This window comes from Leopardus geoffroyi, chromosome B4, assembly GCF_018350155.1.
Source record: "Leopardus geoffroyi isolate Oge1 chromosome B4, O.geoffroyi_Oge1_pat1.0, whole genome shotgun sequence".
In the NCBI taxonomy this organism is placed as follows: Eukaryota; Metazoa; Chordata; class Mammalia; order Carnivora; family Felidae; genus Leopardus; species Leopardus geoffroyi.
Window position 1 is genome coordinate 4,826,006 of NC_059341.1, and position 27,354 is coordinate 4,853,359.

The 27,354-nt window shown below is 49.8% G+C and overlaps 1 protein-coding gene across 1 annotated transcript; it reads right to left on the minus strand.

Annotated features, from left to right (window-relative positions):
- Positions 1-1,720: 1,720 nt before the first annotated feature.
- On the minus strand, positions 1,721-23,077 carry ASB13 (ankyrin repeat and SOCS box containing 13). The gene is made up of 6 exons (XM_045463324.1): positions 22,951-23,077; positions 15,038-15,225; positions 13,887-14,037; positions 11,671-11,805; positions 5,631-5,822; positions 1,721-3,945 (listed from the first exon to the last, which is right to left on the minus strand). The coding sequence occupies exons 1-6, from the start codon at positions 22,991-22,993 to the stop codon at positions 3,818-3,820; spliced, it is 837 nt and encodes a 278-aa protein (XP_045319280.1). The 5' UTR covers positions 22,994-23,077; the 3' UTR covers positions 1,721-3,817.
- Between the last annotated feature and the right edge of the window lie 4,277 nt (positions 23,078-27,354).

Consider the following 27,354-nt stretch of genomic DNA (forward strand, 5'->3'; position numbering starts at 1 on the left):
ACGTTGTTCTTATGAAAAAACACAAAACACCAAAACACATAGAGAATACACCCGTGTTACCTGTTTGCTGCCCAACCTGAACAAGTAGAATTCTGTGTTTGCTTATAACTTTAAGAAATTAAATGTCACAGAGAGATGACACTCCCTTTGTGCCTGTTCCCAAGTCACACGTCCCTTCCTCGCCCGGAGGAGACCCCAGCATGACATTGGCTCCGTGATGGTGTCCGTTGACTACACACACAGGTATCCTTAGATACTCAGGATATGAATGGATCCATACTGCACATAAATAAGGTGCACAACTTTTTTTCCATCTCCCATTCTAAGTCTTAAATCTGTTAGCATTTACATTAGTCTATTCGTGAAAACATGTAACTCTAATTCATCTTCACCTTAACAGAACATAGGCATTGTAAGAATATACTCTCCAACTTACCCCTTCTAATGGGGTCTTTCACTGTTACCAACACTGCTGTGCTAAACGTCCTCATACACGTCTCTGCAGGATACGCCTGAGTTTAACGTACGTTTATAAAAGGAGAAATACTGAGCACGAGTGGTGTGCACTTCTAATGGGGCTCAGTATCATCTACTACCCTTCAAAATACACACTTCAACTGACACCCCCATTAGCTGTGCCCCCCTTATGCTCCATCCACATAAACTATCAGACCTTTTAATTTTAATCAGGAAGATGCTATATATTGATATCCTCTTATTGAATTAACTATTTACTAATTTGCATTTCCTTGATCATTACTAACCACCCTTTCCCTTCAGGGGACATTCGAGGTTTCTCTTTCATAAATTTCTTGTCCAGAGTCTTCACCGGTTTTCCTTCATCTGTTGGGTTATGAATTCTTTTCTTAATGATTTCTAGGTCTTTATATATTTTGATTACCAGTCATTTGTTATCTGTGCTGCAAATGTCTCTCCAAATCTGTCAGCGACACATTGAGTTTTAAAATGTAAACTGAGAGGGGCACCTGGGTGGCTCAGTCAGTTAAGTCTGACTCTTGGTTTTGGCTCAGGTCATGATCTCATGGCTTCGTGAGTTTGAGCCCCATGTTGGGCTCTGTGCTGGCAGCGAGAACCTACTTGGGATTCTCTCTCACTTTCTCTGCCCCTCTCCCACTTGTGCTGTCTCTGCATCTCTCAAAATACTCTTAAAAAATATATATATATATTTATTTATTTATATAAATATATATATATTTATTATATTTATTTATATATGTAAAATATATATTTTATATATACATATATATGTATTTTATATACATATAAAATATATATTATATGTATTTTATATACATATAAAATATATATTATATATATTTATATATTTTATATATATTTATATAAAATATGTATTATATATATTTATATATTATATATTTATATTTATATATTATATATAAAATATATATTTATATATTTTATATAAAAATATATATATTATATATATAAATATAATATATATAAATATATATATTTATTACATATATATATATTTATATATACAAATATATATATAAATAAATATATACATATTTATTTATATATAAAATAAGATGTAAACTGAGCGCTCTTTCTGATCTATGAAATAAGTCCGGACCATCCTGAGTCAGGACTATCTTGAAATAAGCCAGGACTATCCCAGGGTCAGAAGAGAATCATTTACAGGCTGTAAAGTCTACAGACATCAACAAAACCACAGTACAGACACAAACATGTAACTTTTATGTTTGGGGAGCACTTTATACTTTTCAAGGCATCTTTTAATCACCTTATTTTTCAGCTTCACAAGAACATAGGAGGGTGTCAGGGACCCACTTTCAAATGTGTAAGATTGAGGAGTTGGTCACCGATGTCCTTCTAATGATCGAAGTCAGCCTCCATCCTTCCGCTGCAGTGGGGGAGGCCGGGGCTCCGAGAGGCACAGATGCATCTAAGGTCACAGCCCTACTAAGGGTTCGGGTGGGTTCCGTGTCGATTACATCTCAATAAAGCCGGGGGCGGGGGAGTGGGGGAGGGACAGGAGGCCCTAAAATCTTAGTCATCTGATCCCCCGGGGCAGCGTGTCCCCACCTGAGGGCGGTACATCAGCACTAGGAGACAAGGAGAGGCAGAAGGGAATGAATCTGGGGGGCGGCAGGGCCGCATCACGTGACCTTCCAAAACACGAGAAGACGACAGCAGCCCCTCTCGACAGGGCGAAGCCCGTCCCGCGTTTCTGCTCCCAACACAAGGGCCACGGGAACATAAGGATGGACTCAAACGATTTTTATTGAGCAGTGGGTGTGGGGTCTGATCCTGCACTCAGTGTGCCGCGTGAGGAAGTGTCGTGGGCGTTCACTGCTAGGGGCAAGCTTCTGTTCCAGAGATGCCCGGGCAGATCCCGGTGCTTTGTTTGTCGCTGTCATTACTGGCACATGCACAAACACGGATTTACCCCCAACTCGGATCTCAGACTCTAACGGAACGGGAGTGGCTCATTCTCAGCTCAAACAGCGCAGACAGAAAATACCTGCGGCAGCCGTGAAACTCTCCCCAGATGTGGGCCCCACCGAGGAACCGTGAAGAGACCCCACCGGTCGGTCTTGCAGCCCAGCAATCCAGGCTCCTCCTGTTCGGCAGGCCTTCCCGGAAGCGCCTGGGGACATTCGCGTTTCTGGGGACACCGGCTTCGGGCATGACTCACGGGAGGGTGCCTTCCCCGTTCCCTCAGAAACTAGATACACCTGAGCTAATTGTACAACCGTCCTCTAGTTTAACTCCCCGGTTTTGGTTTTTCAATTAGGAGACAGAATCTTAGCCAAATGCAATCCAAGTATCAATGAGTTCACCTCCTGCCTACAGTGTGGAATTCGTTGTTTCTAGCACTACAGGAACAGATTCCTTCACTGCCCTGGACAGGGAGCCTGATTCCCACCCGGTTCAAAGCACTCCGACAACTCCTGAAACGTAACAGATGTCCCGTAAGTGGCTGCAAAATGCACGAATCGGTGGTTGTGAATACCCGCTGGGCGCTGGCGACCTCTTCTACCGACTTCAGAGCTTCAAAGGAGTGAGCAAAATTCAGGGTAGGAGAAGGTTTCAGTCGGCAACAGCAGGAACAGAGACCTCATCCCTAAAGTCGGCTGGTGCTCCGCGCCGGGAACAACTCCTGGAACACGTCACCTGTCGTAGAGACCCACTGACAGCACCCAAGCGCTACAGCCTATATACGCTCTGCAAGCGTCTTATCCCCACATAAGCTTTTTCAGAGTTGGGGCCTGAAAAGGTCCCAAGAAGCACTGTGCTGGTTGTGGGGAATAAACGGCCCGAGCCCTTCCCCGACCAAGATCCGTGTAGAGCCCCCTGAGTGACGGGTGCACCTGGGCACAGGTGGGCCCTGGAAAGTGCCAACCACAGCTCCAGAAAAGAGCATCCGAGCGGCAGGATATCACCAAAGCAGCTGTCCCAGGCCACAGGGTCGGGACCCGACCCTGACCTCCGTAGCTCAGGCTCCTCCCTCCGGATGCCCAGGGCCACCCCGGTGCCCGGCCCCGCCCGGCCCTCCCCTGCGCTCCCTGCAGAGCCCTTCCTGAGAGTGCCGGACGGCCGGGACCAGGCAGGGCCTTCTCAGTGCCTTGGCAACACTGTCCAGGAGTCTGCAGAGAAGACAAAGCAGGCCAGCCGGCACGGCCCCCGGGAGCGTTGCTCTATCTACAGCAGTGGAACGGCCGCAGACGAGGCAGGGCCGAGCGGCCCAGCACTGGGCTCGGAGAGGCCAGGGGGCCCCCAGCCGGCTCCTGCCTCGCGTGCCTGCAGCTCAGTTGTAGGAAAGGTAATCGATGAGCCGAGGAGGGATGTTCAACTTGCTGATTTTCTCCAGTCCTCGGACGCCAGTGGCCTTCCGCAAGCTCACCCTGCAGAGCTGTGCCAGGGACAGAGGGGTTTCTGAAAGGGAACAGGAAGCACATGAGGTCAGCCTAAGGAGATAGCATAACATCCTTCAACTTAGCAAATACCGAGGTGGAACCGGAAATAGGCCAGCCCTGCATGCTTTCCCTGGATGGCTACCAGGACGGAAGGACGGGACCTAGGAAGGAAGATCAGGAAATGGGACACGGGTGATGTGCGCCGGGGTTTCATTTTGTGGGATCCTGGGGAGGTTTTTCCTCTTTTCTATAAAGTCGTAAGTTGACTCACAGATTTGTCAGCCCAGGACTAATCTAAGGCTAGTAGGCTCGTTTCTCAAACTTGCAGACAAATGGGGGCCAGGGCGAGGGCTAGTGCTGGGCAGGGGCCTGGCCGCCAGCTCCTGTGGGTCCAGGCTCTCAACACCGTGTGCGGCAGGGCCAAGGCGCCCGACGAGAAGTGACACGCGTCACAAAACTGCTCCGGCTCACACCGTCTGTGCATGCACATCCCAGTGCTGAGGGTCAGGCCTTCAGGACCAGAGAAGAAGCCTGTCGCTAGTTGGCCAGCAAACCAGGGCCAAAGATGGAAAGTACCTAGAGGCCCCTGGAGCTGAGGTGCCAGAACATGTGCAGAGTCTGGCCTCACAACTGCCTTTTAGAACGATTTGATTCTTTTTTTTTTAATTTTTTAAAAATCTTTTTCATGTTTATTTTTGAAAGAGAAAGAGAGAGAGAATGTGTGTGCAAGCAGGGGAGGGGCAGGGAGAGAGGGGGACAGAATAAGCAGTAGGCGCCACGCTCTGAGCTGTCAGCACAGAGCCTGATGTGGGGCTCGAGCCCACGGACTGTGAGATCATGACCTGAGCTGAAGTCAGGACCTGAGCTGAAGTCCGCTTAATGGACTGAGCCACCCAGGTGCCCCTAGAACAATTTGATTCTTTACAACCAAGTAGAGGGGTGCCTGGATGGCTCAGCCCATTAAGTGTCCGACTCTTGATTTCAGCTCAGGTCATGATCTCACGGTCATGAGATCAAGCCCCACACTGGGCTCCACGCTGAGCAGTGGAGCCTATGTGGGATTCTCTCTCTTTCCCCCTCACTCTGCCCCTCCCCTCTGCTCGCTCGCTCTCAAAATAAATAAACTTAAAAAAAATATTTAAAAAACCCCCATGTTTGATGCAAATATCTGCTTGATAAAAATATAAATAAGCCAAACACAATATTCTCAACTTCTGCAGATTCATGAAATAAGTTCTTTGAGAGAGAAAACACAAGTCCTGGAGAAATTCATTTTCCCATGTTCCTTTATCTCCAGATTATTTGGATGCAGGAAAACTGTCTTCCAGGAAACATTTGACAGATGTGGATGGTATTTGCCTCTAAATTCTTTTGGAGTTTGGTTGGGTGGGGCTGACAAAAATTTGAATAAATCATCCCCCCCACCGTAAGCAAGAGGTGTTTGAAAGCCTCATGTGGTTGTAAGGCTGTGTGAACTCATTTAAAAATCTGTACCCAGAGAAGTCTTGTCCTTTTTCCCGATCACTTGCCCCCTGTCTCCTGAAGGGCGAGCGAGGGCTGCTCACAGGGATCGGGACAGCTGACTGCCTTGTACAGGGCTGGACAGACCATCTGGGACAAAGCTTCCTGCACAGCGGACTCGTGCAATTCCAAACAAACAAGCACCACTCAAACAACAACAACAGGAAAGTGAGTTCTACTCACTTTCGTAGAACTCGAGGCGCTTGGCGGGTGCACTGCTACTCCACGTGTAGTCAGACGGCTTCTTGCCCCGGTTGTCTCGCGCGTAGATGTTGCCTCCGAACTCGACGAGCATCTCAATGAGGTCGACATTCTTCACCTTGGCTGCGTGATGCAGGGCTGTCTCGTGAAGCTTCGCTGCGTTCACATTGGCCCCTGCGGGTCCAAAGCGAGGAACGGTATCACCGAAGAGGGTACGCGCAGCCAGGAGAAACCCCGACGGGTACCTTCTCGTTCAGCATAGTGCACAGAAGCAATCCCGCAGGAGAGAAAATCCAGACAGGCTCTGCCACAGCCTTTTCAAAATCTTTTTGTCTACAAGACCATGGAGCCTTCCACCTGTCTTCTTTTTCTTAATATTTGTTTATTATTTATTTTCAGAGAGAGGTGTGCCCGGGGGGCTCAGTTGATTGAACATGTGACTCCAGCTCAGGCCATGATCTCCTGGTTCATGGGTTCGAGCCCTGCATCGGGCTCTGTGCTGACAGCTCAGAGCCTGGAGCCTGCTTCAGATTCTGGGTCTCCCTCTCTCTCTCTCTCTCTGCTCCTCTCCCGATTGTGCTTGCTCTCACTCTCTCTCAAAAATGAATAAACACTAAAAAGGAATTTCGAGTGAGAGTGCATGCACAAGGAGGGGAGGGCAGAGAGAGAGTAAAAGAGAATCCCAAGCAGGCTCCGTGCCATCAGTGCAGAGCCAGACTCAGGGACTCCATCCCACAAACTGTGACATCATGACCTGAGCCGAAGTCCAGAGTTGGACACTTAACTGACTGAGCCACCCAGGCGCCCCGCTCAAAATCATTTTCAAGATCCAAATGCAGTAATTAACGTTTTTTCTTATGGCAAGAGAGCTAAACACAGATCACGGTAAGAAAGTAATATAATTGGAAACAGAAGCAAAAAGAAGAAAAATAAAACAGAAAACTCCCCTGTGAGTCAGAAGCAGTTCTAAGACCCTACGTAGTCCGTCCCCACTGGTCCTGAGGCTCTCTGATGGTTCCCACACGCGCACGACGGGTGCAGGGCAGGGGCGCTAACAACGTGTGCTGCGTGAATGGAGGAAGAGTCCTTAAACATAAACATCTTTCACAAAAGAGAAGCTCAAAGGGAAAACAGGTGATGTTCCCCAAACATTGTCCGCCAGTTCAGGTAAGAGATGAGGTGTCTCACTTGTGAATCCATCTGTTTTGGGGACAATAGTAGACACCCAGAAAGAGGTGAACAGGTAGTAGCTAATTACAGTAGTTTTAGATGCATTAAAAAGTAAAGATTTTGCTAAAACTATGATTTGTGTAAGGCGTCATTCTTAGGGCACGGCCACCGCCAACTCTATGCAAGGGGATCTCCTACAGCCTTGGGATTTTTTTCTTTTTTTTTTTTTAAGAAAATACCAACTTCTTTGAAGTCTGCACCTAATGGATAAGGAGGTTATAAGAGAAAGGGGGGTAGGAGAAAAGCACTTTATTTTATTTTATTAAATATTCATTTATTCTGGGGACAGCATGAGCAGGAACACAGAGAAAGTAGGACAGAGGATCCGAAACGGGCTCTGGCCTCCCAACTGTCAGCACGGAGCCCAATGTGAGGCTCAAACTCACAAACGGAGATCATGGCCTGAGCCAAAGTCAGACGCTTAACCAACTGAGCCACCCAGGTGGCCAGAAGAAAAGAATTTTAAAGAAGCCAAGCAAATAGTCCAGCATCACTGAAGCTATCCCCCCAAAATAGAGTCAAGTCACAGTCACAAAATATCAGCAAAGTGGGGTTTAAAGAAATCATATCACCAGCCTGTCTCCATGTAATGATAAATTTAGAGGCCGAAAACAGGAAATAAGGGGTGTAAGGCTATTAGATTTCGTGTCCCACTGAAAATAGTGGGTAATTCGGATTTCTGACTTAAAATAGTTTTAATCCCCTGGTAGACATAAAAACTGTGTACGTGCACAGAGGTCATCGCGTGACCCTAAGAACACAGCAAGCACCACAATGAGATAATACAAGTAATGCTCTCCACTGCCCACAGCCCAAACTCCCAAGTCAGGTCCGGGAAAAAAAAAAATCCCTCAGAAGACTACATTACCTAGCTATTTAATTCAACAGCTATGCCTGGTAAAAATAGTACTAAAGAGCAATCCGTTCAAAACACATCCCCGCACCGTGCACCCGCTCCACCACCTGAGGGCGCTCTTCCAACACCTGCCCGGTAGACTACAGACTCGCATAGTTCCGCGGTCATAAAGCAAAGGCAGGTCTGGACGCTAGACGCAAACTTGCAACGAAAAATAAACTGTAAAGGCTAACGATCTGAAGTGCAGGTGGCTGTCTCGCAGGTCATTAATTGTCACAATAATCTTGCCAAGTGGGGAGGAAAGAGACTGTCTCTACTTACAGCAAGAGAGAAGGGGGCCCAGGCGGTCAAGCTCCTCTCAAGGTCAAGGAGAACACTATGGCTAGGGGTGGCTGTACAACTCACACCTCCCTTCCATCCCGCTTACTAGGGCTTCTCACGATTCCAGGCCTCGGAAGGTGACTCTTTCCACCAGGTGGCATACCAAGGTACACAACAGGACCTTTTTACACCGTGCGCTGGGCTCCCTTGGACGGGGAGACTAGGAGGGGTCCGGCATGCTCTGCAGCTGGGGAGCCACACCCCTGGGCAAACAGAGTACATGGGGGTGGGGGGGCTTGAGACGACAGAGCAGGACAAAAAACAGCAAACTCTGTAACACAGCACCACTTAGGTCGATTAAAAATACATGCCCCAACCCGCAATGAGTGTCTTACAAAAACACAGATGAAGCACATACACATACACGTTAGAATGGGGGCTGGGGGGCAGGGTAGAGGAAAGAGGGAAGGGGGAGAAGGTGGCTTCGTGGAAACTGATGATGATAATGTGCCTTGAACTGAGAAAGAGAGAGAGGGAGGGGGGCAGGGGGAAAGGGAGAAAGAGGGATGGGGTGGGGGGAGGAGGAGGGAGGGAGAGGGGAAGAGGGAGGGGAAGAGGATAGGAGGAGGGAGGGGGAGAAAGGGGGAGGGGAGAAGAGAGATGGGAGGGGGAGAAAGACAGGGAAAGAGAGGAAGGGGAGAAAGGGGGAGAGGGAGGGAGAGGAAGGGGGAGGAGGAGAGAGGGGGGAGGAGGAGACAGGGAGAGGGAAAGAGGGGGACGGAGCCGGTTCAGGGACATTAAAGCCAAGCAGCTCAGTACCTGGCCCTGTAACACCCATCACTCCTTCTGACCACTTCCTGCTGAGCTAAATGCTGTGGCAGCTGTTAAGCGTCGCTATTACCTCCCCACGCTGCATTTTCACCCGCCCCCTCCTCTGCACAACCAACCTGCAGCTGGGCCATCCGGTGCCCACCCTGTGGGTCGGGGGGCACCTGCTTTCCAGAGATGCCGCTTCCACTGGGCTTTCCAAGGGGCCTGCCCATCCCCCCCCACCACCAACGTGAAGAATGGCTACTTTAAGAGGAACCCATGCTGCCCTCCCTACTTTCTCTGTATGCTTGAGGTTTCCTGTAGCTGAAAACGTTTTCTTTGAAAAGAATCCATTTGATCTAGGGAGGAGGAGCTGTCACAGGAGAGCTGCAGTCAAGCCCAGAGCTGACGGCCTGGTGGTGGCGGCCACCACTGGCACATCCGGGGAACCCCTGCTTGAGACCGGCGAGAACCCCACAGCCGCCCTCCCACTCTGACCAGCCAGCCCCGCCGCGCTGACAGCCTGCAGTGGCGGGGTGCTATTAGGGTGGGGGTTGGGGGGGGGGGGATGACCTAGGCTCCAGCCCTGGGTGTGGGTCCTGATTGGTTAATCCCTCTCCCCACTCCCCAGTAATTGGTTCAAACAATCTGGGCCCCACCCAATCAGAATTCGGCTGAGTCTGGAAGAAGGGCCTGGATTCGGTTCGGACCCAGGTTCCAATTTGGGGGCAGGTTCCTCTTGGACACAAGAGGGAAGGGTGCGGCAGGCATCTGGACAAGTGGTTTTTCACTCTTCTCAGAAAGCTACCAGAAGCCTCCAGAAGCCTCCTGAGCAAAAGTATTTGGATTTCAGCCCGACCCTGATGCAGCCATTTTAACCCCGTTAGGGGCCCCAGGCATAGGATCAAGTGAACACTTTGGACAGGAGACCTCCGAATTTCAGAAAAAGTGAGGGCTCGATGATCTTGCTGACCCTCAGGACAAACTGGCCTCGAAAGCTGCCTCCTTCTGGTCCCCGCAGCCCCTACAGTGGGTTTTCCATTGCTTACACATGAGGAACCATTTCCATTAAGTTAGGACTTTGTGCAGAAAGGATGTTGGGGTTCCAACCCCTAGTCTTATCCTTCCCCCTAGAGCCACAAGGAGAGGAAGGAAAAAAGGACGGGCGCTGAGGTGTACTGAACACACAGGTACCACGCGCTCTGCAGGTGGCTGTGGACCAGAAAACTATTTCAAAAGTTCGGCAGTAATGCCCGGCAGGTACCCTAGGCTGATAGAAAAGCTGAGTGAATTGGCCGGAAGATCTAGGGCTGCTTCTCATCTAGACATTCTTCCACTATATAAAAAGTAAAAACGTGGGGCAGCTGGGGGGCTCAGTCGGTTACGCAGCCGACTTTGGCTCAGGTCATGACCTCACAGTTCGTGAGTTCGAGCCCCGCGTCAGGCTCCGTACTGACAGCTCAGAGCCTGGAGCCTGTTTCAGATTCTGTCTCCCTCTCTCTCTGCCCCTCCCCTGCTCACCCTCTCTTTCTCTCTCTCTCTCAAAAATAAATAAACATTAAAAAAAATTTTTTAATATATAAATAAAAACGACCCCAATGGCAAACCTTATACAAAATGAATCCTTTTTGCTCAAGACTTAAAAGTGCACATTAAAGTGAGCAAGACCCACAAATAGAAAAGTACATATAACCTAAGCTCAAACGACCATCCTCCGGAGAGAACTGGTAATCTTTCTATTCCTGACCAGTTTTGTTTTTTTATCCTAAGTTGCACCCAGCATGGCTGAGCTAAAATTTTCCAACAAAATATTTAAGTTGGGTTCATAACAAAAACTCCTTCCCAATGCCCAGTTTGGCTACATTTGCAAACTCCTGTGGTAGACAGGTCCCGAAGCCAACCTCCACTTGACTGGGTTGTTTTCCATCTTGTTTTTTATTTTTCATCCTGGGAGCCTCCCTATCCTTTTTTGAACACCCGACAAGGATCTGGATTCCACATGCTGCCAGCTCCATTTCCCTCGAATCCCCGTCTCTTTCTGATTTAGGAGGCACCCGGGGCGCCTGGATGGTTTACTTGGTTGAGCGTCCGACCTCGGCTCAGGTCGTGATCTCACAGCTCGCGGGTTGTGGGTTTGAGCCCCCTGTTGGGCTCTGTGCTGACAGCTCGGAGCCTGGAGCCTGCTTCGGATTCTGTGTCTCCCGCTCTCTCTCTGCCCCTCCCCCACTCGCACTCTATCTCACTCAATAATAAATAAACATTAAAAAAAATTTAGATGGCGATCGAATTAGGCAGGTATTGGGGACGGTCCCGAGGCCACCAAAAATAACGATTAGCATTCACTCAGCATCAGGCCCTGCAGAAACGTGATCACATATCCTTCTGACAACCCTCCAAAATAAGGTTTCCTTTTCCAGTTGTATAGATATAGAAACTGAGGCCCACGGTCTCAGCTGGCAAGAGGGAGAGCCAACTTCCAACCTGGTCTGAGTCCACCGCCCAGCGCTCGGCCAGCGCACGGTGCAGGTAAACAGAACACCTGTGCCGAGCAGGGCGGATACGATCACCAACACCCCTGCGCCGAGCAGGGCAGGCAGAAACAGGACACACCTGCCCTGAGGAGAGCAGCCATAAAAGCCAATGGACTTGCACACCTGCCCTGAAGAGCAGGAGTAAACACAACACAGCTGCACTGAGGAGCACGCGTATAAATGCAACACCCCACACCGAGCACTACGGGTGTAAGCCCACCGCGCCTGCGCCGCATAAATACCGACACGCCAGCGGCAGCAGGCGCCAGCACACCTGCGTTAAGCAGCACTTTGACGCAGTCCAGATGCTCCCGGGCACAGGCGACGTGAAGAGGGGTCCCGAAGTGGCAGTCGTGTGCTTCCAGATTGGCCCCCACGTCAATAAGGAGCCTCACGCATTCGGAACTTCCTTAAAGCAAGCGGAAAAGGATGGGGACCGTTAATGAGCATACACATCTGAAATAAGCCTCAGAGAAGCACAGCTGAACGGGTAAGCCCCATGCCTGGCTGCTGGGGGAGAACGGGGAACCAGAGCCGCGCCCTAACTGAAAGCGGGGCACAACCCCGAGTTGCCTGGCGGAGCCAGAACGTTGTGCTTTCTGGGTGTGCACGGTTCCCCCGGCCCGGCCCGGCGGCATGAGGGACGGAGGGCACGGGTGAGCCTCTCGTGGGAGAGCAGTAGGTTTGGGAACAGCACCTCTGAGCAGCCAGACCCGGCTCCTCAGCAGGAAGGGAGGTGCTCCCCACCTCCGGGGTCTCCTAAGCGGCGTCGGGAGCACCAGGCCTGGAGGAGATAAGCTGAAGCTGCCGGCAGCTCAAGTCCGAGCCCCCTGGAGGAGCTTCCCGAAGCTTCCTGACCTCGGAGGTCCCCCAGCCTTCTCCCTGGCAGGTGTTTTTCTGCCTCTTTCCCGGCATCTTTTACTGGGTTTGGGTGGAGGTTCATTCTGTCCCAGGCTCCATTCTCTCTCCTCACTTATTCATGCTTCATCGTCAGCAGCGGCCAAGTTTTCCACCTGTGGCCCTGAAATCCAGCCTCTTCCCTACAGTCCTCTGCTGGCCACTCTCTTGGGGATGTCTGGACCACTGCGTAGTGCTCTCCCCCGTACAAAATCCTGCTGACTCTTCCCCTAAAGGTTTCTAAGTGAATCCACCCTGCCTGGGCTCTGACTCCTCTCTCCACGTCAGGATACCCCAGCCCCATCGCTCCTCTATGGAAGAGCAGCAGCTACGCCACCCCCAAAATCTGCTTCTTTAGCGTAAGGATTATTTTGAGCTTAAAGCAATTATGCGGCAGATATAAGAAAAGCTCTCTGCCCCCCTCCCCATCTGCCTAATAGCGGCACAGAAATTTATAATGGTCTCCCCATCCCCCTCTACCAGGAAAGACAGAAAGTAATGACCAGAGAAAATTCCAGACCCTTATCAGCCCAGAGCATTGAGAGGCCTCTACAGACCAGGTGGAGCACGTAACCTCTAACGGGAGATTCTCCCGTCCCAGCGCTCCAGTCTGCAGAGGGGGGGATCCCAGGCGGAGAGGCAGGTGTGGAAGGGCGGTGGGCACGGAGCAGCTACAGGTGGCACCGGAGAGGGGTCGGTGGTGGGGGAGGGCTCAAAGAGGGCTCAAAGACCAGGTCCCAGGTCGCCACCCCCGACAGGCCAACGAGTATGACTGGTAGGCCCGTCCAGCAGTGAGGATGACCCAAGGATTTTGAGGAGCGTTGGGACCAACTCTGTGATCCTATGCAGGGTCCTGGGTTTCATAAAGTGCCCTTGGAACTGCTCTTGACTTGAGTGCAAGTGGCATCTCAGCAGAGAATGATGGCTCTGAGTGGAGCCACGAAAGGACACTCACCCACACCCGAACATAACACTGGCCGGCACTGTGCCGGCCAATCAAAATATTGGCCACAAGTTTGCAAACTTTGCTCAGAAGAGTAGAATCCAAACTCCTTAGTGTGTCATTTAAAGATTTCCCACCTGCCGGTCTCGCCCTAAATTTCATCTTCTCTGTCACCCCTCTCCTGGGAGCTTCCGGTCCAATGAGCCTGGACAAGTCCCTTTCTCTCGCTTGGAGTGGCCTTCCTCTTCCTCTGAAACCTACTCCTTCTTGCAGGGCGGCTGAAATCCCACCTGTTCCCCGAGCCCCCAGGATGAGCGCCCTGTCCTCGGCCCGTGCTGGGTCTCCTCGAAATACAACAGGGGTCCACAGGGCAGAAGACGGTGAAGACCAAGTGAGCCATCACAGGGTAGGCTGATTGCCAGCGTTAGTATCTGAAAGGCACTGGAGACCCAGCTAAGAAGTAGAATCCTACCCTAGAAACCATGGCCCCTGCTCCTGGCGGGGAAGGGTCTGCAGGAGGAAAAGCTGAGGATTTCCACGGCTGGGTACCCGAGCTCCAGAAACAGAATGGCGGGGGGGTGGGGGGGGTGGGGTTCCTCGGCCGGCTGACGGCTTCAGCTACAATGCTTGCTTTGCTGGCGCGGACTCACCGCTCATGCAGGCCTCGTGCAACGGGGACGCCGTGTACAGGGGGGGGTTGACCTTGGCCCCATAGGAGAGCAAGAGCTTCACACACTCGATGCTGCCGGAGGCACAGGCATCGCAGAGGGGCGTGCTGCCGTCGATGTTGCGGGCGTCCACCTGGTGGGGAGGAAGAAACGAGCGTCAGGGTGGAGGGGAAAAGCCCACACGACTCGCTTCCTCATCCTGACACACATTCATCTCTGCAAAGTCCCTTATTAGCAGTTTTGCAGCGTGTGCCAAGGTGCCGTCCCGGGCAAGGGCGTTCAAGGACAAAGGGAGATGGGCTGGCAGCGCCTCTGAGCCCACCAAGTGCGGGAGGGGCCCTTTTCCGGGCTCTTCTCTTGGGACAGGGTCAACTCGGCCTCACTCCTGCCACCTCCTACCCGTCCCCTAGGCCCCCCTCCCCCCCAAGACTGCAAGGTGACGAAGGCAGGACGTAAAAAGGGCGTTTTAATTCCGGCTTAGGGCTGCCCGGAGCTGCTTATCGTGCCCCCTCTAGCCGGGAAATGACCCGGAGGGGAAAGCCGACCCCCAGGCTGGCGGGCTGTGCTCAGACCTCAGCTGCTGCGTGGGTACGCGCGACAGCTCGGCCCGCTTCCTGCGGGAGCGCCCTCACAGCCAAGCTCCTGGGTGCGTTCGGCCCGGAGGCTGCAGCCCACGCTCCGGGCTCCTGGCCCGCTGCTGCCGCTGCCCTCCGCCCAGCGACTCTGCCCGCGGCGACGGCTGGAGGCTCAAGCCAGCCCGCAAGCAGGAGCAGGTGCACAGGGAAGCAGGTCCCGGTCTTGCGCTTAGAATCCTGCTCTTGGACCCAGGCAGTGGCTCTTCGGCCGCGGCCTCCAGCCCTCACAGACGTCTCCCTCGCAAGAAACTAGAACCGCCCGCTCTTTGGCCACCCGTGCCCTCCCGGCAGCCCAGCTGTGACCACTGCTGCCCCAGAGCCGGCTCCCCTGTTGGCCTCCACTACACCCCACGCTGGAGGCTCCCTTCCCCTCCCCCGTGGTTTCTCTACTTTCTGTGCATTTGCAACTCGAATCCCGAGCCTCTTAGTATTTCCCCTCCCTCCATACGCGCTCCATCCATTCCCGTCCCCGGGGGTCTGTCCCGAAGGGCCCCTCACCTGGGCCCCGGCGGCCAGCAGCAGCTGAACACACTGCGCCTGGCCCTGCAGGCTGGCCGCGTGCAGGGGCGTGATGGAGTCCACGGTGACCTGGTTGACACAGGCCCCACTCTCAATCAGCCGCTGCAGCTGCAGGGTCTCGCCACGCTGGGCGGCCTCGTGCACAGGGGTGCGCTCCACCCAGAAACCTGGAAAGGAAGGCAGACCCAGTGCTGAGACCCGGGGACACGCGTACCCAGGTCAGGAGACCATGGCAGTGTCACAAGGACGCTTCATGAAACCCAGCACCCGATGCAGGATCACGGAGTTGGCCGAAACGCTCCTCAAAATGCTCGGGTCATCCCCACTGCCGGAGCGTGGAGGTCATACTCGTTGGCACGGCCTGTCGGGTGTGGCGACCTGGGCCCTGCTCACCTCTTTGAGCCCTCCCCCCCACCGACCCCTCTACGGTGCCACCTGTAGCTGCTCCGTGCCCGCCGCCCTTCCACACCTGCCTCTCCGCCTGGGATCCCCCCCCCCTGCAGACTGGAGCGCCGGGATGGGCCGTACCTGCACCCGTTTGAAGTCGCCCCTTCTTCCACGACACTCGCGCGCACACCCTCATTTGCAGCTTGACGCCCTCTCCCCCCCATCCTTGCCCGGGAGTGCCTTGAAAGTGGGGACCACCTTTAATCCGCTTTAACAGGTTCCTCAGGACTTTGTACATGTAAAATCGTGTCACCTGCCACCAGAAGTAGTTTCACCACCTCCTTTCCAATCTGGATGCCTCTTCTCTTTCCGGCCTCGCTGCCCTGGCTCGGACTTCCAGCTCGATGCTGAACAGAAGCGGTAAGAGCACGTCCCGGCCTTATTCGTCGACTTTCACGTCAGGGATGAGCTTAGCTGTGACTTTTTCACAGGTGGCCTTTATCGGGTGGAGGACATTCACCTCCCTTTCTAGTTGTTGTTGTTGTTGTTGTTTCTAATCACCAGATGGCGTTGGATTTTTGTTCAATGCTTTTTCTGCATCTAGTGCAGTGCTCCTGCCGGCGTTCCTTAATTGTGGAAGTGGTTAGTACATTAACGGACTCTCGGATGTTAAGCCAACTATGTATTTCTGGCATAAACCCCCTTGGTCATAATGCCATAGCATGTTTGGTTTGCTAGTGTTCTCAGGACTCTTATAGCTACACTCGTAAGTCATTTGTCTTAAGATTGATGTTTTTATCGGGTTTTTCCGGCTCCATAGAATGAGTCAGGAAATTATGGTCTCTTCCAAAAATTGGAAAGCACTGGTATTGAATCTTTAAATATTGGGTCAAGTTCATCTGGGAAGATCTCTGGGTCTGGGCTTTCCTTTGCTATAAGCTTTAATTCCTAATTCCACATCTTCATTTGCTACAGGTCTATTCAGAGTTTCTATTTTTTTTTGAGTCAGTTTTGGTGTCTATTTTTTGCCAATTTTGGTAGTTTGTCTCTTTAGTGGAATTTCTCCACTTCGTGTACATCCTCTAATCTGTTGGCCTACAATTGGTTATGGACTGAATTTTGTCCCCAGGATTCGTAAGCAAAGCCTAAACCCTCTATACCTCTGAATGTGACTGCGTTTGGAGTCTGCACGGTTTCAGGAGTAATGAAGTCAAGGTGAGGTCATTAGAGCCGGCCCTAAACCCATCTAAGTGGAGTCTTCATGAGGGGAGATTAGGACACGGACACCTGGGATGGGCTGAACAGAGGAAGGGCCATGTGAGGACACAGTTAGAAAGTGGCCATCTGTAAGCCAAGGGGTGGAGGGGCCTCAGCAAAAACCAGCCCGGCTGAGCCCCTGATCTTGGCCTTCCAACCTCCAGAGCTGTGAGAAAATGAACGTGCACTGCAGCCCTGGCAGACTGACACGCCACCGTTCACACTGTCCCTCTGTGGTCCTCGTTTCTAGAAGGGCCAGAGTAACGCCATCCCTTTCCTCCTTGATCTTCGTGATCTGCATCTTTTTCCTTGAGGTTTGTCGATTTCCTTGCTCTTTCCAGAGAACTTTTGGTTTTGTTGGCTTTCTGTGTTGTTTTCTCTATTCCCTATTTCACGGATGTCCTGTCTAATCTTTGTTTTTCCCCTTCTACCTCCTTCAGCTCCAGTTTTCATGGATGTCCTGTCTAATCTTTATTATTTTTTCCCTTCTACCTCCTTCAGCTCTAGTTTTCTATTTCCGGTGTCTTAAGGTGGAAGGATATTGATTTGAGCTGTTTCCTCTTAATATAAATGTTTACGGCTATAAAAGTCCTTCAAGTGCTACTGGGACTCTCCTCTCATGAGTTTGGTAGATTATCCTCATTTTTGTTCATCTCAAACTAAAACTATTTTTACATTCATTCCAACCTGAATGTATACATTCAACAAACCTGTAACTGATCAAGGCACTGCTCTGATCCCAAAATGGAGTAAAATTCTCTCTCCTACACTGGCTCACCCCTCCCCATCACTCCCTTTGGCTATACAAAAAGTGTTCTGACCTCCTGATCCCTTTAACCAGTGGCCCTCACCCCTGAGCATCCAACAGTGTCACCTGGGGGCTATGAGAATGGACTGCTGAGCCCCACCCCAGAGTCAGCAGGTCTTGGTGCCTGAGAATCTGCGTCTCTAATAAGTTCCCACGTGATGCTGATGTTGACACTGTGGTCTGGGGACTGCACTTGGAGAACCACTGCTTTAGACAATACCTCTCCCTCTGAATGAAGGCCCTTTTCTCCCCCCATCTCCTCACCTCACTCCCACCTTTTCCCACTCACCCTGGATGAGTTCTGCTTGTACCTCTCCACGCTGCAATCCAGTGCTTATTTCTTCCAGGAGGACTTGCCCCACCTCTGCCCCTACCCACCCTGGGTTAGCATCTCATCTGTGTCCCGTCAGCCTGCCTCCTTGTCCCCACCAGCCCGTGGCAAGGACAGCACAGGGACAGCACGGGGACTAAGCTCTGCTACATCTGAAACTTGGCTCAGCCACTTATCAGCTTCTGTGGGACGTAGCTTCCCTTGACTGTCTCTTCACCTGTACATGGGGATGATGATAATAGTTGATTCATTGGTGGGTTATGAAAATTCAGTAGATTATAGTGAGTGAAAGCACCTAGTGTGGGGACTGGCACAAAGTGCTCAGTAAATGCGGTCTATTTATAATAACCCTCCTCCCCCATTGTGCCTACCTGTCTTGTCCGCTAGCCAAAGAGCCTGTGACCCCATGAAATGGGGACTTGATCGTATGAGTGGTGGGGGGTGGAGGATGGAGCAAAAGGAGAGCTGAAACTCAGAAAGATTTGATTCTCACAAAATATAAAAGCCAACCTTGTGGAACTTTCTGTTTACCACTTCAAGAAGGGGACCCCCCAGTATGTTTGTTTAGCAGTGACTACCAGGCATGGGCACACCTGTCTTGGGGGTTAGTGAAAAGTGGCTATCATTCCAGAGTCACACTGGAAGAAGCAAAACCCCACAGGTAGGATGAGGAGTTGCAACCTTCAGAAGAGGAGGGCAGGGCGAGGCCCTCGATCATATAGCAAAAAAGGGAAATGCAGCTCAGGAAAGCCAGTGCACCTTCCATTTCTTGCACTTTGCAGATAATTGCGTTTTTTTCCGAATCGAAGGCTTGTGGCAATCCTGTGTTGCAATTTTTCCAGCAGCGTTTGCTCACTTTGTGTCTGTCATGCTTTGCTAATTCTTGCAATATTTCAAACTTCACTACATCTGTCACGGTGATCTGTGACTAATAATCTTTGTTAGTATGGTGATGTTTCAGGATGCCATGAACCGTGCCCACGTAAGATGGTGAACTTAATCGACAAACATTGTGTTCCAACTTCTCCACCAACCAGCTCTTTTCCCCAGCCTCCCTATTCCCTAAGACCACCACACTGAAATTACGACCAATTACCCTACGATGGCCTCTGGGTCTTCAAGTGAAGGGAAGAGTCCTACATCCCTCACTTTAAATCAAAAGCTAGAAACGATTAAGTTCGGTAAGGGAGGCATGTCGGAGGCGAAGACGGGCTGAAAGCTAGGCTTCTTGACCCCAACAGCCAAGGTGTGAATACAAAATTTTCTTGAAGAAAATTAAAAGTGCTACTCCAGCGAACACGTGGATGATAAGAAAATGAAACCGACTTACAGCTGATCTGGAGAAAGTTCAGATGGTCTGGACAGAAGATCAAAGCAGCCACAACATTCCCTTAAGCCAGAGCCTAACCTAGAGCGAGGCCCCACCTCTCCTCAATTCCATGGAGGCTGAAAGGTGAGGAAGCTGTATAAGAAAAACTGGAGGCTGGCAGAGGTTGGTTTGTGACGTCTGAGGAAAGAGGACAGCTCTAAACCATGGAGGCACAGGACGATGCAGCAAGTGCTGATGTCAAAGCTGCAGCAGGCTATCCAGAAGATGTAGCTAAGAAAAGTAACGAAGGTGGCTATGCCAAACAGATGATCGGTGGAGATGAAACAGCCTTCTATTGGAAGAAGACGCCGCCTAGGACTTTCATAGCTAGAGAGGAGAAGTCAGCCTGACGCTCTTGCTGGGGTTAATGAAGCTGGTGACTTTCAGTTGAAGCCAGTGCTCACTGACCATTTCAAAAATCCCAAGGCCCTTACGAATTAGGCTACATCTACTCTACCTGGGCTCTATAAATGGAACGACAAAGCCCAGGTGACAGCACATATGTTTGCAACGTGGTTTACTGACTACTTTAGGCCCACTGTTGAGACTTACTCCTTGGAAAAAGATTCCTTCCAAAATATTCATTAATAATGTGCCTGGTCACCCAAGAGCTCCGATGGAGATGAACGAGATTCATGGTTCCATACCTGCTAACACGACGTCATTCTGCAGCCCATGGATCAAGGAGTCATTTCAACTTTCAAGTCTTATTATTTAAGAAATACATTCCATAAGGCTATAGCTACCATAGGGATTCCTCTGATAGATCTGGGCAAAGAAAACTGAAAACCTTCTGGAAAGGATTCACCACTCCAGATGCCATTAAGAACTTTCATAATTCATGGGAAGAGGCCAAAATATCAACATTCACAGGATAACAGGAGTTGGGAGATGTTGGTTCCAGCCCTCGTGGATGACTTTGAGGGGCTCATGACCTCAGTGGAGGGAGTCACTGCAGATGAGATGGAAAGAGAGAGCAGACCAGAATCAGAAGTGGGGCCATAAAGTGGAATAATGGCTGTAATCTCCTGACAAAACTTGAACAGAAAAGAAGCTGCTTCTCACGGAGGAGCAAAGAAAGTGGTTTCTTGAGATGGAATCTACTCCTGGTGAAGACTGTTGAAATGACAGCAAAGGATTTAGAATATAACATAAACTCCGCTGACAAGGCAGCAGCAAGGTTTGAGAAGACTGACTCCAATTTTGAAAGAACTTCTGGGGATAAAGTGCTATCAAACAGCATCACATGCTCCAGAAAAAGTTTGTGAAGGCAAGAGTCCAGCAACGCGGCCAAGTTCGTTGTTATCTTAAGAAACTGCCACAGCCACCCCAACTTTCACCACCCTGCTAAATCAGCAGCCATCACCATCGAGGCAGGACCCTCCACCAGCAAGACGATCAGATGACAGCATTCTTCGCACTAAAGCACTTTTACAGTTAAGGTTTGTTTTCAGAGGATCGCATACTCGACAGGCCAGTGTAAACATAACTTTTATATGCACTGGGAACCCCCCAAAATTCATGTGATTCTATTGCAACATCCACTTACTGTGGTGGTCTGGAACTGAACCCAAAATATTTCCAAGGTGTGCCTGTGTAGGTTCCCAGGCACGGGGATGCAGACCAAGCTGTGCTTCTGATCGTGGACCCCACAGGCAGACACATGTCTCACGGCGGGAAAGGCCATATAGTAACAAGTGGAGATGGGAGGGAGGCAGTAAAAGCTTTCCGTGTCCCCTGAGAAGCCCACAGCAGGACGCGGCTTATCCACCCAGCCCAGCAGTCCAAGTAGCCCTACAAACCGATTACAGATGAATGTACTTGATGTGAAGGGTGTGAGCCTTTTAGCATAAAACCAGCAACCCAGGAAAGCCCCGCCTGGGTTTAAACCTCAGCCTTGCCTCTTTCTAGCTGTGTGAACTCCACCGTACCTCTAAATTATCAATAATAAGCGTATTGCAGCTGCCTCTGGGCTTGTGACCAGCACTGGCACATAACCTAAGCAGCACCAGGCTCTTATCGTGGTCCCAGAAACCGTCTCTCCTTTCTCTCTCCAGCTGACCAGATGGTAGCGATCCCCCCAGATGGCAGCGAGCTGTGTTTAGAGTTCACGGCTAAGGATGACAGAAAAAAACCAGCTCACCTTGCTTAGAACCTCAAATCCTTAAGGTACCCTTTTGTCATTGTCTGCCAGCCTCTCGAATACAGCTCTTGAGTATAGATCCTGAACATAGGATCACTTTTTCCTCTTCGCAAAAGGATGCTTGCCCTTGGGTCCGTAACAACCTGTATTACATTGGCTAAGTTATAAATATAGGATTCACTTAGGAGGTGGCTTGCCCTAAATTCTCTGCAGAGCTTTACAATATGGCCTTAATAAGTATAATCTTTACCTCTGTGAGGCGTTCTATTAAAAAAAAAAAAAAATGGAAAAATCTACGTGCTTTGAAGTATATATACCACACATCTACAATTTCAGATCAGAAAGTTAAAATGGGTTATAGTCCCTACAGTGGGCCATTGCTTCTGCTGGGATAGCGGTGTTCTGGATTCAATACATTCAGCTTATCCCTTAATGCTGAGAATGAAAATGTCAGGAACCTATTTTTAGAGGAAATAAACAATGACAGTCAAAAATATCCATGAACCCCAGAAGCTGTAAAATCCATTGGTTGAGCAAGCTCTTCTCTTAAAGATTCCTTAAACTATGCTCAGAAAAGTGAAGGTTGCGCTATTAAAGATTCTCCCTGAACAAAAGCATGAAAACATGTCCACGTGGCCCTGGTTAGCCATTCTTTGCTTATTTTAACTGAACCAAACACAGATGCACTGGAGGGGCCAAAGTCTTGCACCTGCCTGCGGTGGAATGCCAAGTAAAACCAGATGTTTACTAAATGCCTTTGATCATGTTCAAGGTGGCTATTTTCCAGGATCCATTCAAATATCTGCCTTGCTATGACTTCAAGTCCCCTTACGCCAAATTTACCCTTAAGATGTCTCACTTTTATTGGCACTGTTTTTACCAGTGTAAAAGTACTTTAGTTTTGTTTGGTTGGTTGGTTGGTTTTGGTTTTTTGCTTCCAGGCTTTCTAAGTGCTTTCTCGGGTCACTTCACCTGCTGTAGTATTTACTTCGTAGGGAAGTCTCCTTCCCCACAGAATGTCCCTTTGCCCTCGGATCCATTTTATTCTCCCGTAGCCTGAATGGTAGGAAGAACCGAGATGGCTTGCTTTTTTTTAAACATGGGGTGACCTGTCACAAGGGCATTATCTTCCTTCTGGGGCACACGCCTTCGGTCACAGCCGGATAGACCTGTAGGATGCTAATGACAGTGCGACACGACCTTCCCACAGGGTCCCTGGAAGATGTTCCGGCTCCCACACGGGGCTCTGCGGGGCTGCCCTAGGAGCGGTCCCGCAGAGGCAACTCTGGGTGCTCTGAACTTGGGGATGACCATGCCCACCCCTCCCTGCGCCTTCCCCAAGGTGCGCCGATGGGTCTGCGGTTGGGAAGTCCCGCGACTGGCATGTCACAACGCTGACCGGGGCCAAGAGGCCGGACGCAGAGAGCGCCTGAGATGCTTGGGGTTACCGACCTCGCTCCCCGTAAGGACACGGCGGCGCTCCAACCTGGGCCCACCGAAACGCCCCTGCCGGCGTCCTCCGACGCACCTGTCCGGCCGGGAACAGTCCCGCGGTCCCCGCGCCCCCCGCACCCACGCCGCCCGCGCCCGCACGTACCCACGTCGCCCAGGAAGCAGCCGTCCGCCGAGCGGGGCTCCATGCCGCACGCCCGCCCGCTCGCCGCCGCGCGCCCGCCCGCACACTCCGGCGGCTCGGGCGCCCGCGACCTGGGCGGGGCTCCGCTGGCTGGGCGGGCCTACGGGGCGCGGCGTCCGCCCGAGGGACCACGGGAGTTGTAGTTCCGCCGCGGCCTGGCGCCGGGGAGTCCGTGCGCGCCCCGCTGGTGCTCCCGGTCCGGCTTCTGCTGCGGCCTCCGGGGCTCCCCAGGGCCGCTCCGCGCTTGGGACGCCGAGTCGGGCTTCCTGCCGGAGCGGGGACGCTCCCCGTGTCTGTCACGTGAATCGCTTAGGTTCGGGAGGACCCAGCAGGCGCGCCTTTCCGAGCCTCGCGGCGGGAAAGAGCCGGTTTCCTAATAAGTCCAGGCGGACAACTGAATGAGCCCTTGTGCTTTGCTTTTACAAAAGGCAGTTGCGCGATGCGGCAGGTTTAACTTTGTCCAAGTTCCTTGCTGCCTGGTCACGAGATTTCTCACCCGGTCTGACCTGTGCTGAGCCTACCTGTAGAAGTTAGCTTGGGCTGGAAAGTAAAAATACCAGAAATTACCTGATGCGGAAAATACAGGAGGACTACTGGAGTGCGGAAGGTCTGATCTCTTGCTTGGACGACTCCAATGTTCCTCCGGTCCAGACCACAGGCACGCACTGAGTGGGGGCTGATCCTTGTCGGTTCCAGACCAGAGCTGCTGGGGAGTCACAGCCCCAGCCTTGCAAGTGACATCTCAAGCCTATTAGTGTGGCTTTGCACCCCTTTGCGTACCATAATTAGGCTTTTGCATTTTTTCTTGCCAGTTTCTTGCATTCTGTATTAACCGTACGTTTAAAAAATCTGTTTGCTGCGGGATGTTATGTTTTTTCCTATGACGATGCCTTGTTTGTATGTTTGTATTTTCTTTGATTTTTCTTCCTTGGCAAAGTCTCTTCTAGGTCTTAGTATAGACTGTATATTTGTGTAACCCATATATATTTATAAACCATATATTTTTGTTTGTATACGTACCTAGTACTTATTTGTTAAATGTTAGCAGATATTTCCTCATTAGCTTATTTTGGAAATTTTTCCTTCTTCTGTTGCTTGATTTCAGTATTACAGAAGAGCTTTAAGTGTTTATATATTCAGACACACATACTCTGAGAGTGTTCCCTCTTCATATTCGGAATGTACTTCCCTAGCAAGGGCCAGAGCAGGTATGTTATTTTTGTTCTGTTCTGCTGGTAAGTATTTAAGTCTGGAATTTTTTGCGGTGGTTAGAATCTAAGTTAATTTTCCTCCAAGTTAAAATAAATTTCTTTAAAATATTATTAAATAGTAACTTATCTATCTTTGTGTTAATTTTCTTTTATTGCATACAGGCATACTCATTTTATTGCATTTCACTTTATTGCACTTTGCAAATCTTGCGTTTTTTTTTTTCTTAACAAATTGGAGTTTGTGACAAGCCTGTGGCAAGCATCTATCAGCACCATTTTTCCAACAGCATTTGCTCACTTTGTGTCTCAGTGTCACTTTTTGGTAACTTTTGCAGTATTTCAAATGTTTTCAGTATCATGGTGATCTATGATCAATAATTCTCGATGTTACTGTTGTAATTGTTTGGAGGCGCCATGAACCACACCCAGGGAAGACCTCAGACTTACTCGATAAATAAATGCTGTGTGCTCCACTGACAGGCTGTTTCCCTCAGTCTCCCCCTCTCGGGCCTCTCTATTCTCTCAGATGCAGTAATGTTGAAATCAGGCCAATCAACAACCCTACGATGGCCTCTACCTGTTCAAGTGAAAGGAAGAGTCGCACATCTCTCACTTTAAATGAAAAGCTAGACATGAGTGAGCTTAGTGGGGAAAGCATGTCGAAAACCAAGACGGGCTGAAAGCTAGGCCTCTTGCAACGAACAATTAGCCAAGTTGTGAAGGCAAAGGAAAAGTTCTGTTCTTTTTTTTTTTTAACGTTTATTTCTGAGAGAGTGCATGTGGGGGAGGGGCAGAGAGAGGGAGACACAGAATCCAAAGCAGACTCCAACTCCAAGCTGTCAGCACAGAGCCCAACTCGAGGCTTGAACTCACAGACCACGAGATCATGACCTGAGCCTAAGTTGGACGCTCAACCGACTGAGCCACCCAGGCACCCCAGGAAAAGTTCTTCAAGGAAACTGAAAGTGCTCCTCCAGCAAATACAGGAATGACAAGAAAGCAAACAGCCTTATTGTTGATACAAAGTTTGGTCTAGATGAGAGAGCGAACCAGACACATTCCCTTAAGCCAAAGCCTCATCCAGAGCAAGGCCCTGATTCCTCAATCGCACAAAAGCAGAGAGGTGAGGAAGCCGCAGAAGAAAAACTCGCAGACCTGGGTTGCCCGTCTCCCGAACAAAAACCTGCGTGGTGAAGCAGCAAGGTCCAGAAGATCTAGCAAAGAAAACAAAGTTGGCTACGCCAGCTTATCAACGTAGATAAAACAGCCTTATGTTGGAAGAAACCACCACATCAAATTAGTGTCTTCATTTTCTTCATATGAATACCCAGAAGTAGTAGTTCTATTTTTTTATTTTTTTGAGGAACTTCCATACTGTTTCCCATGATGGCTGTGCCACAGTGCAGTGTTCCCTTTCCTCTGCGTCCTCACCAATGCTTGTTATTTCTTGGGGTTTTTTGTTAATAGCTAGTCTAACAGGTGTGGAGTGATATCCCATTGTGATTTTTGATGATTAATGATGTTGAGCACGTTTTCGTGTACCTGTTGGCCAATTGTATGTCACCTTTGGAAAAGTGACTGTTCAGGTCCTCTGCCCATGTTTTAATCAGCTTATTTGTTTGCTATTGAGTTGTAGGAGTTCTTTATATATTTTGGGTATTAAGTCCTTATCAGATCTATGATTTGCAAATATTTTTCTCTCATCCAATAGGTTGGCTTTTTATTTTGCTGATGGTTTCCTTTACTGTGCAGAGGTTTTTACTTTTTTTTTTTTTTAAGTTTATTTATTTTGAGACAGACCGTGATAACGCAAGTGGGAGAAGGGCAGAGAGACAGGGAGACACAGAATCCCAAGCAGTGGGGATTCTGCACCGTCAGTGCAGAGCCTGATGGCAGGACTCAAACTCATGAAACCATGAGATCACGACCCGAGGCAAAACCAAGATTTGGACACTTAACCGACTGAGCCACCCAGGCGCCCCAGAAGCTTTTTACTTTGATGTAGTTCCAATTGTTTGTCTTTGCTTTTGTTACCTTTGCTTGTGGTGTGAAATCCAAAAAGAAAAAAGAAATCACCAAAATCAATGAATCAATGTCCAGGAACCTACCGCTCATTTTCTTCTAGCAGTTTTATGGTTTCAGGTCTTAGGTCCAAGTTTTTAACCTATTTTGAGTTGATTTTTGTGTATCTTATAAGAGTGGTCCAGTTTCATTCTTTTGCATGTAGTTATCCAGTTTCCCCAACACCATTTGTCCAAGAGCCTGTCCGTTCCCCATGGTATGGTCTCGGCTCATTTCTTGTGAATTGATTCACCATATACACTCACGGACTTATTTCTGGGCATGCCGTTCTGTTCCTTCAATTTATGCGTCTATTTTGTTAAATTCCAGTGTAGTTAACATACAGTGATATACTAGTCTCAGGTGTAGAATATGGTGACTCAGCAGTTCTGTACATTACTCCGTGTTCACCACGATAAGTGTGCTCTTGATCCCCTTCGCCTGTTTCACCCATCCCCCACCCAGTCGTCTCTGGCAACCATTGGTTCTCTATAGTTAAGAATCTGTTTCTTGATTTGTCTTTCTCTCATTTCCTTTGTTCATTTGTTTCTTAAATACTGCATATAAGTGAGAGCATATGATATTGCCTTTCTCTTTTATTTTGTTTAGCATCATACTCTCTAACCCATTCGTGTTGTTGCAAATGGCAAGATTTCACTTGTTTTATGGCTAAATAATATTCCACTGTGTATATAAACCACATATTTATCGATTCATCTATCTACAGATACTTGGGCTGCTTCCATAACTTGGCTGTTGTAAACAATGCTACTATAAGCATGCAGATACGTGTATCCCTTTGAATTAGTGTTTTTGTATTTGGGGGGTAAGTACCCAGTAATGTGATTGCTGGATCATAGAGTACATCTATTTTTAACTTTTTGAGAAATCTCCATACTGTTTTCCACAGTGAATGCACCAGTTTGCATTCCCACCAACTGTGCACAGGGCTTCCTATTTCTCCAGATGGACATTTGTTATTTATTGCGGTTTTTTATTTTAGCCATTCTGATTGGTGTGAGGTGATATCTCATAGTGGTTTTGATTTGCATTTCTCTGGTGATGAGTGATGTCGAGCATCTTTTCATGTGTC

What these genes read in the sequence shown, in the direction of transcription:
- ASB13 (XM_045463324.1), bottom strand. Translation starts at nt 22,993, where the DNA reads ATGGAGCCCCGCTCGGCGGACGGCTGCTTCCTGGGCGACGTGG. An exon ending in GCACGAGGCCTGCATGAGCG is followed by an intron (nt 11,806 to 13,886) that starts GTGAGTCCGCGC and finishes GCTTGCTTTAAG; the next exon opens with GAAGTTCCGAATGCGTGAGG. An exon ending in GCGCCTCGAGTTCTACGAAA is followed by an intron (nt 3,946 to 5,630) that starts GTGAGTAGAACT and finishes GTTCCCTTTCAG; the next exon opens with AAACCCCTCTGTCCCTGGCA.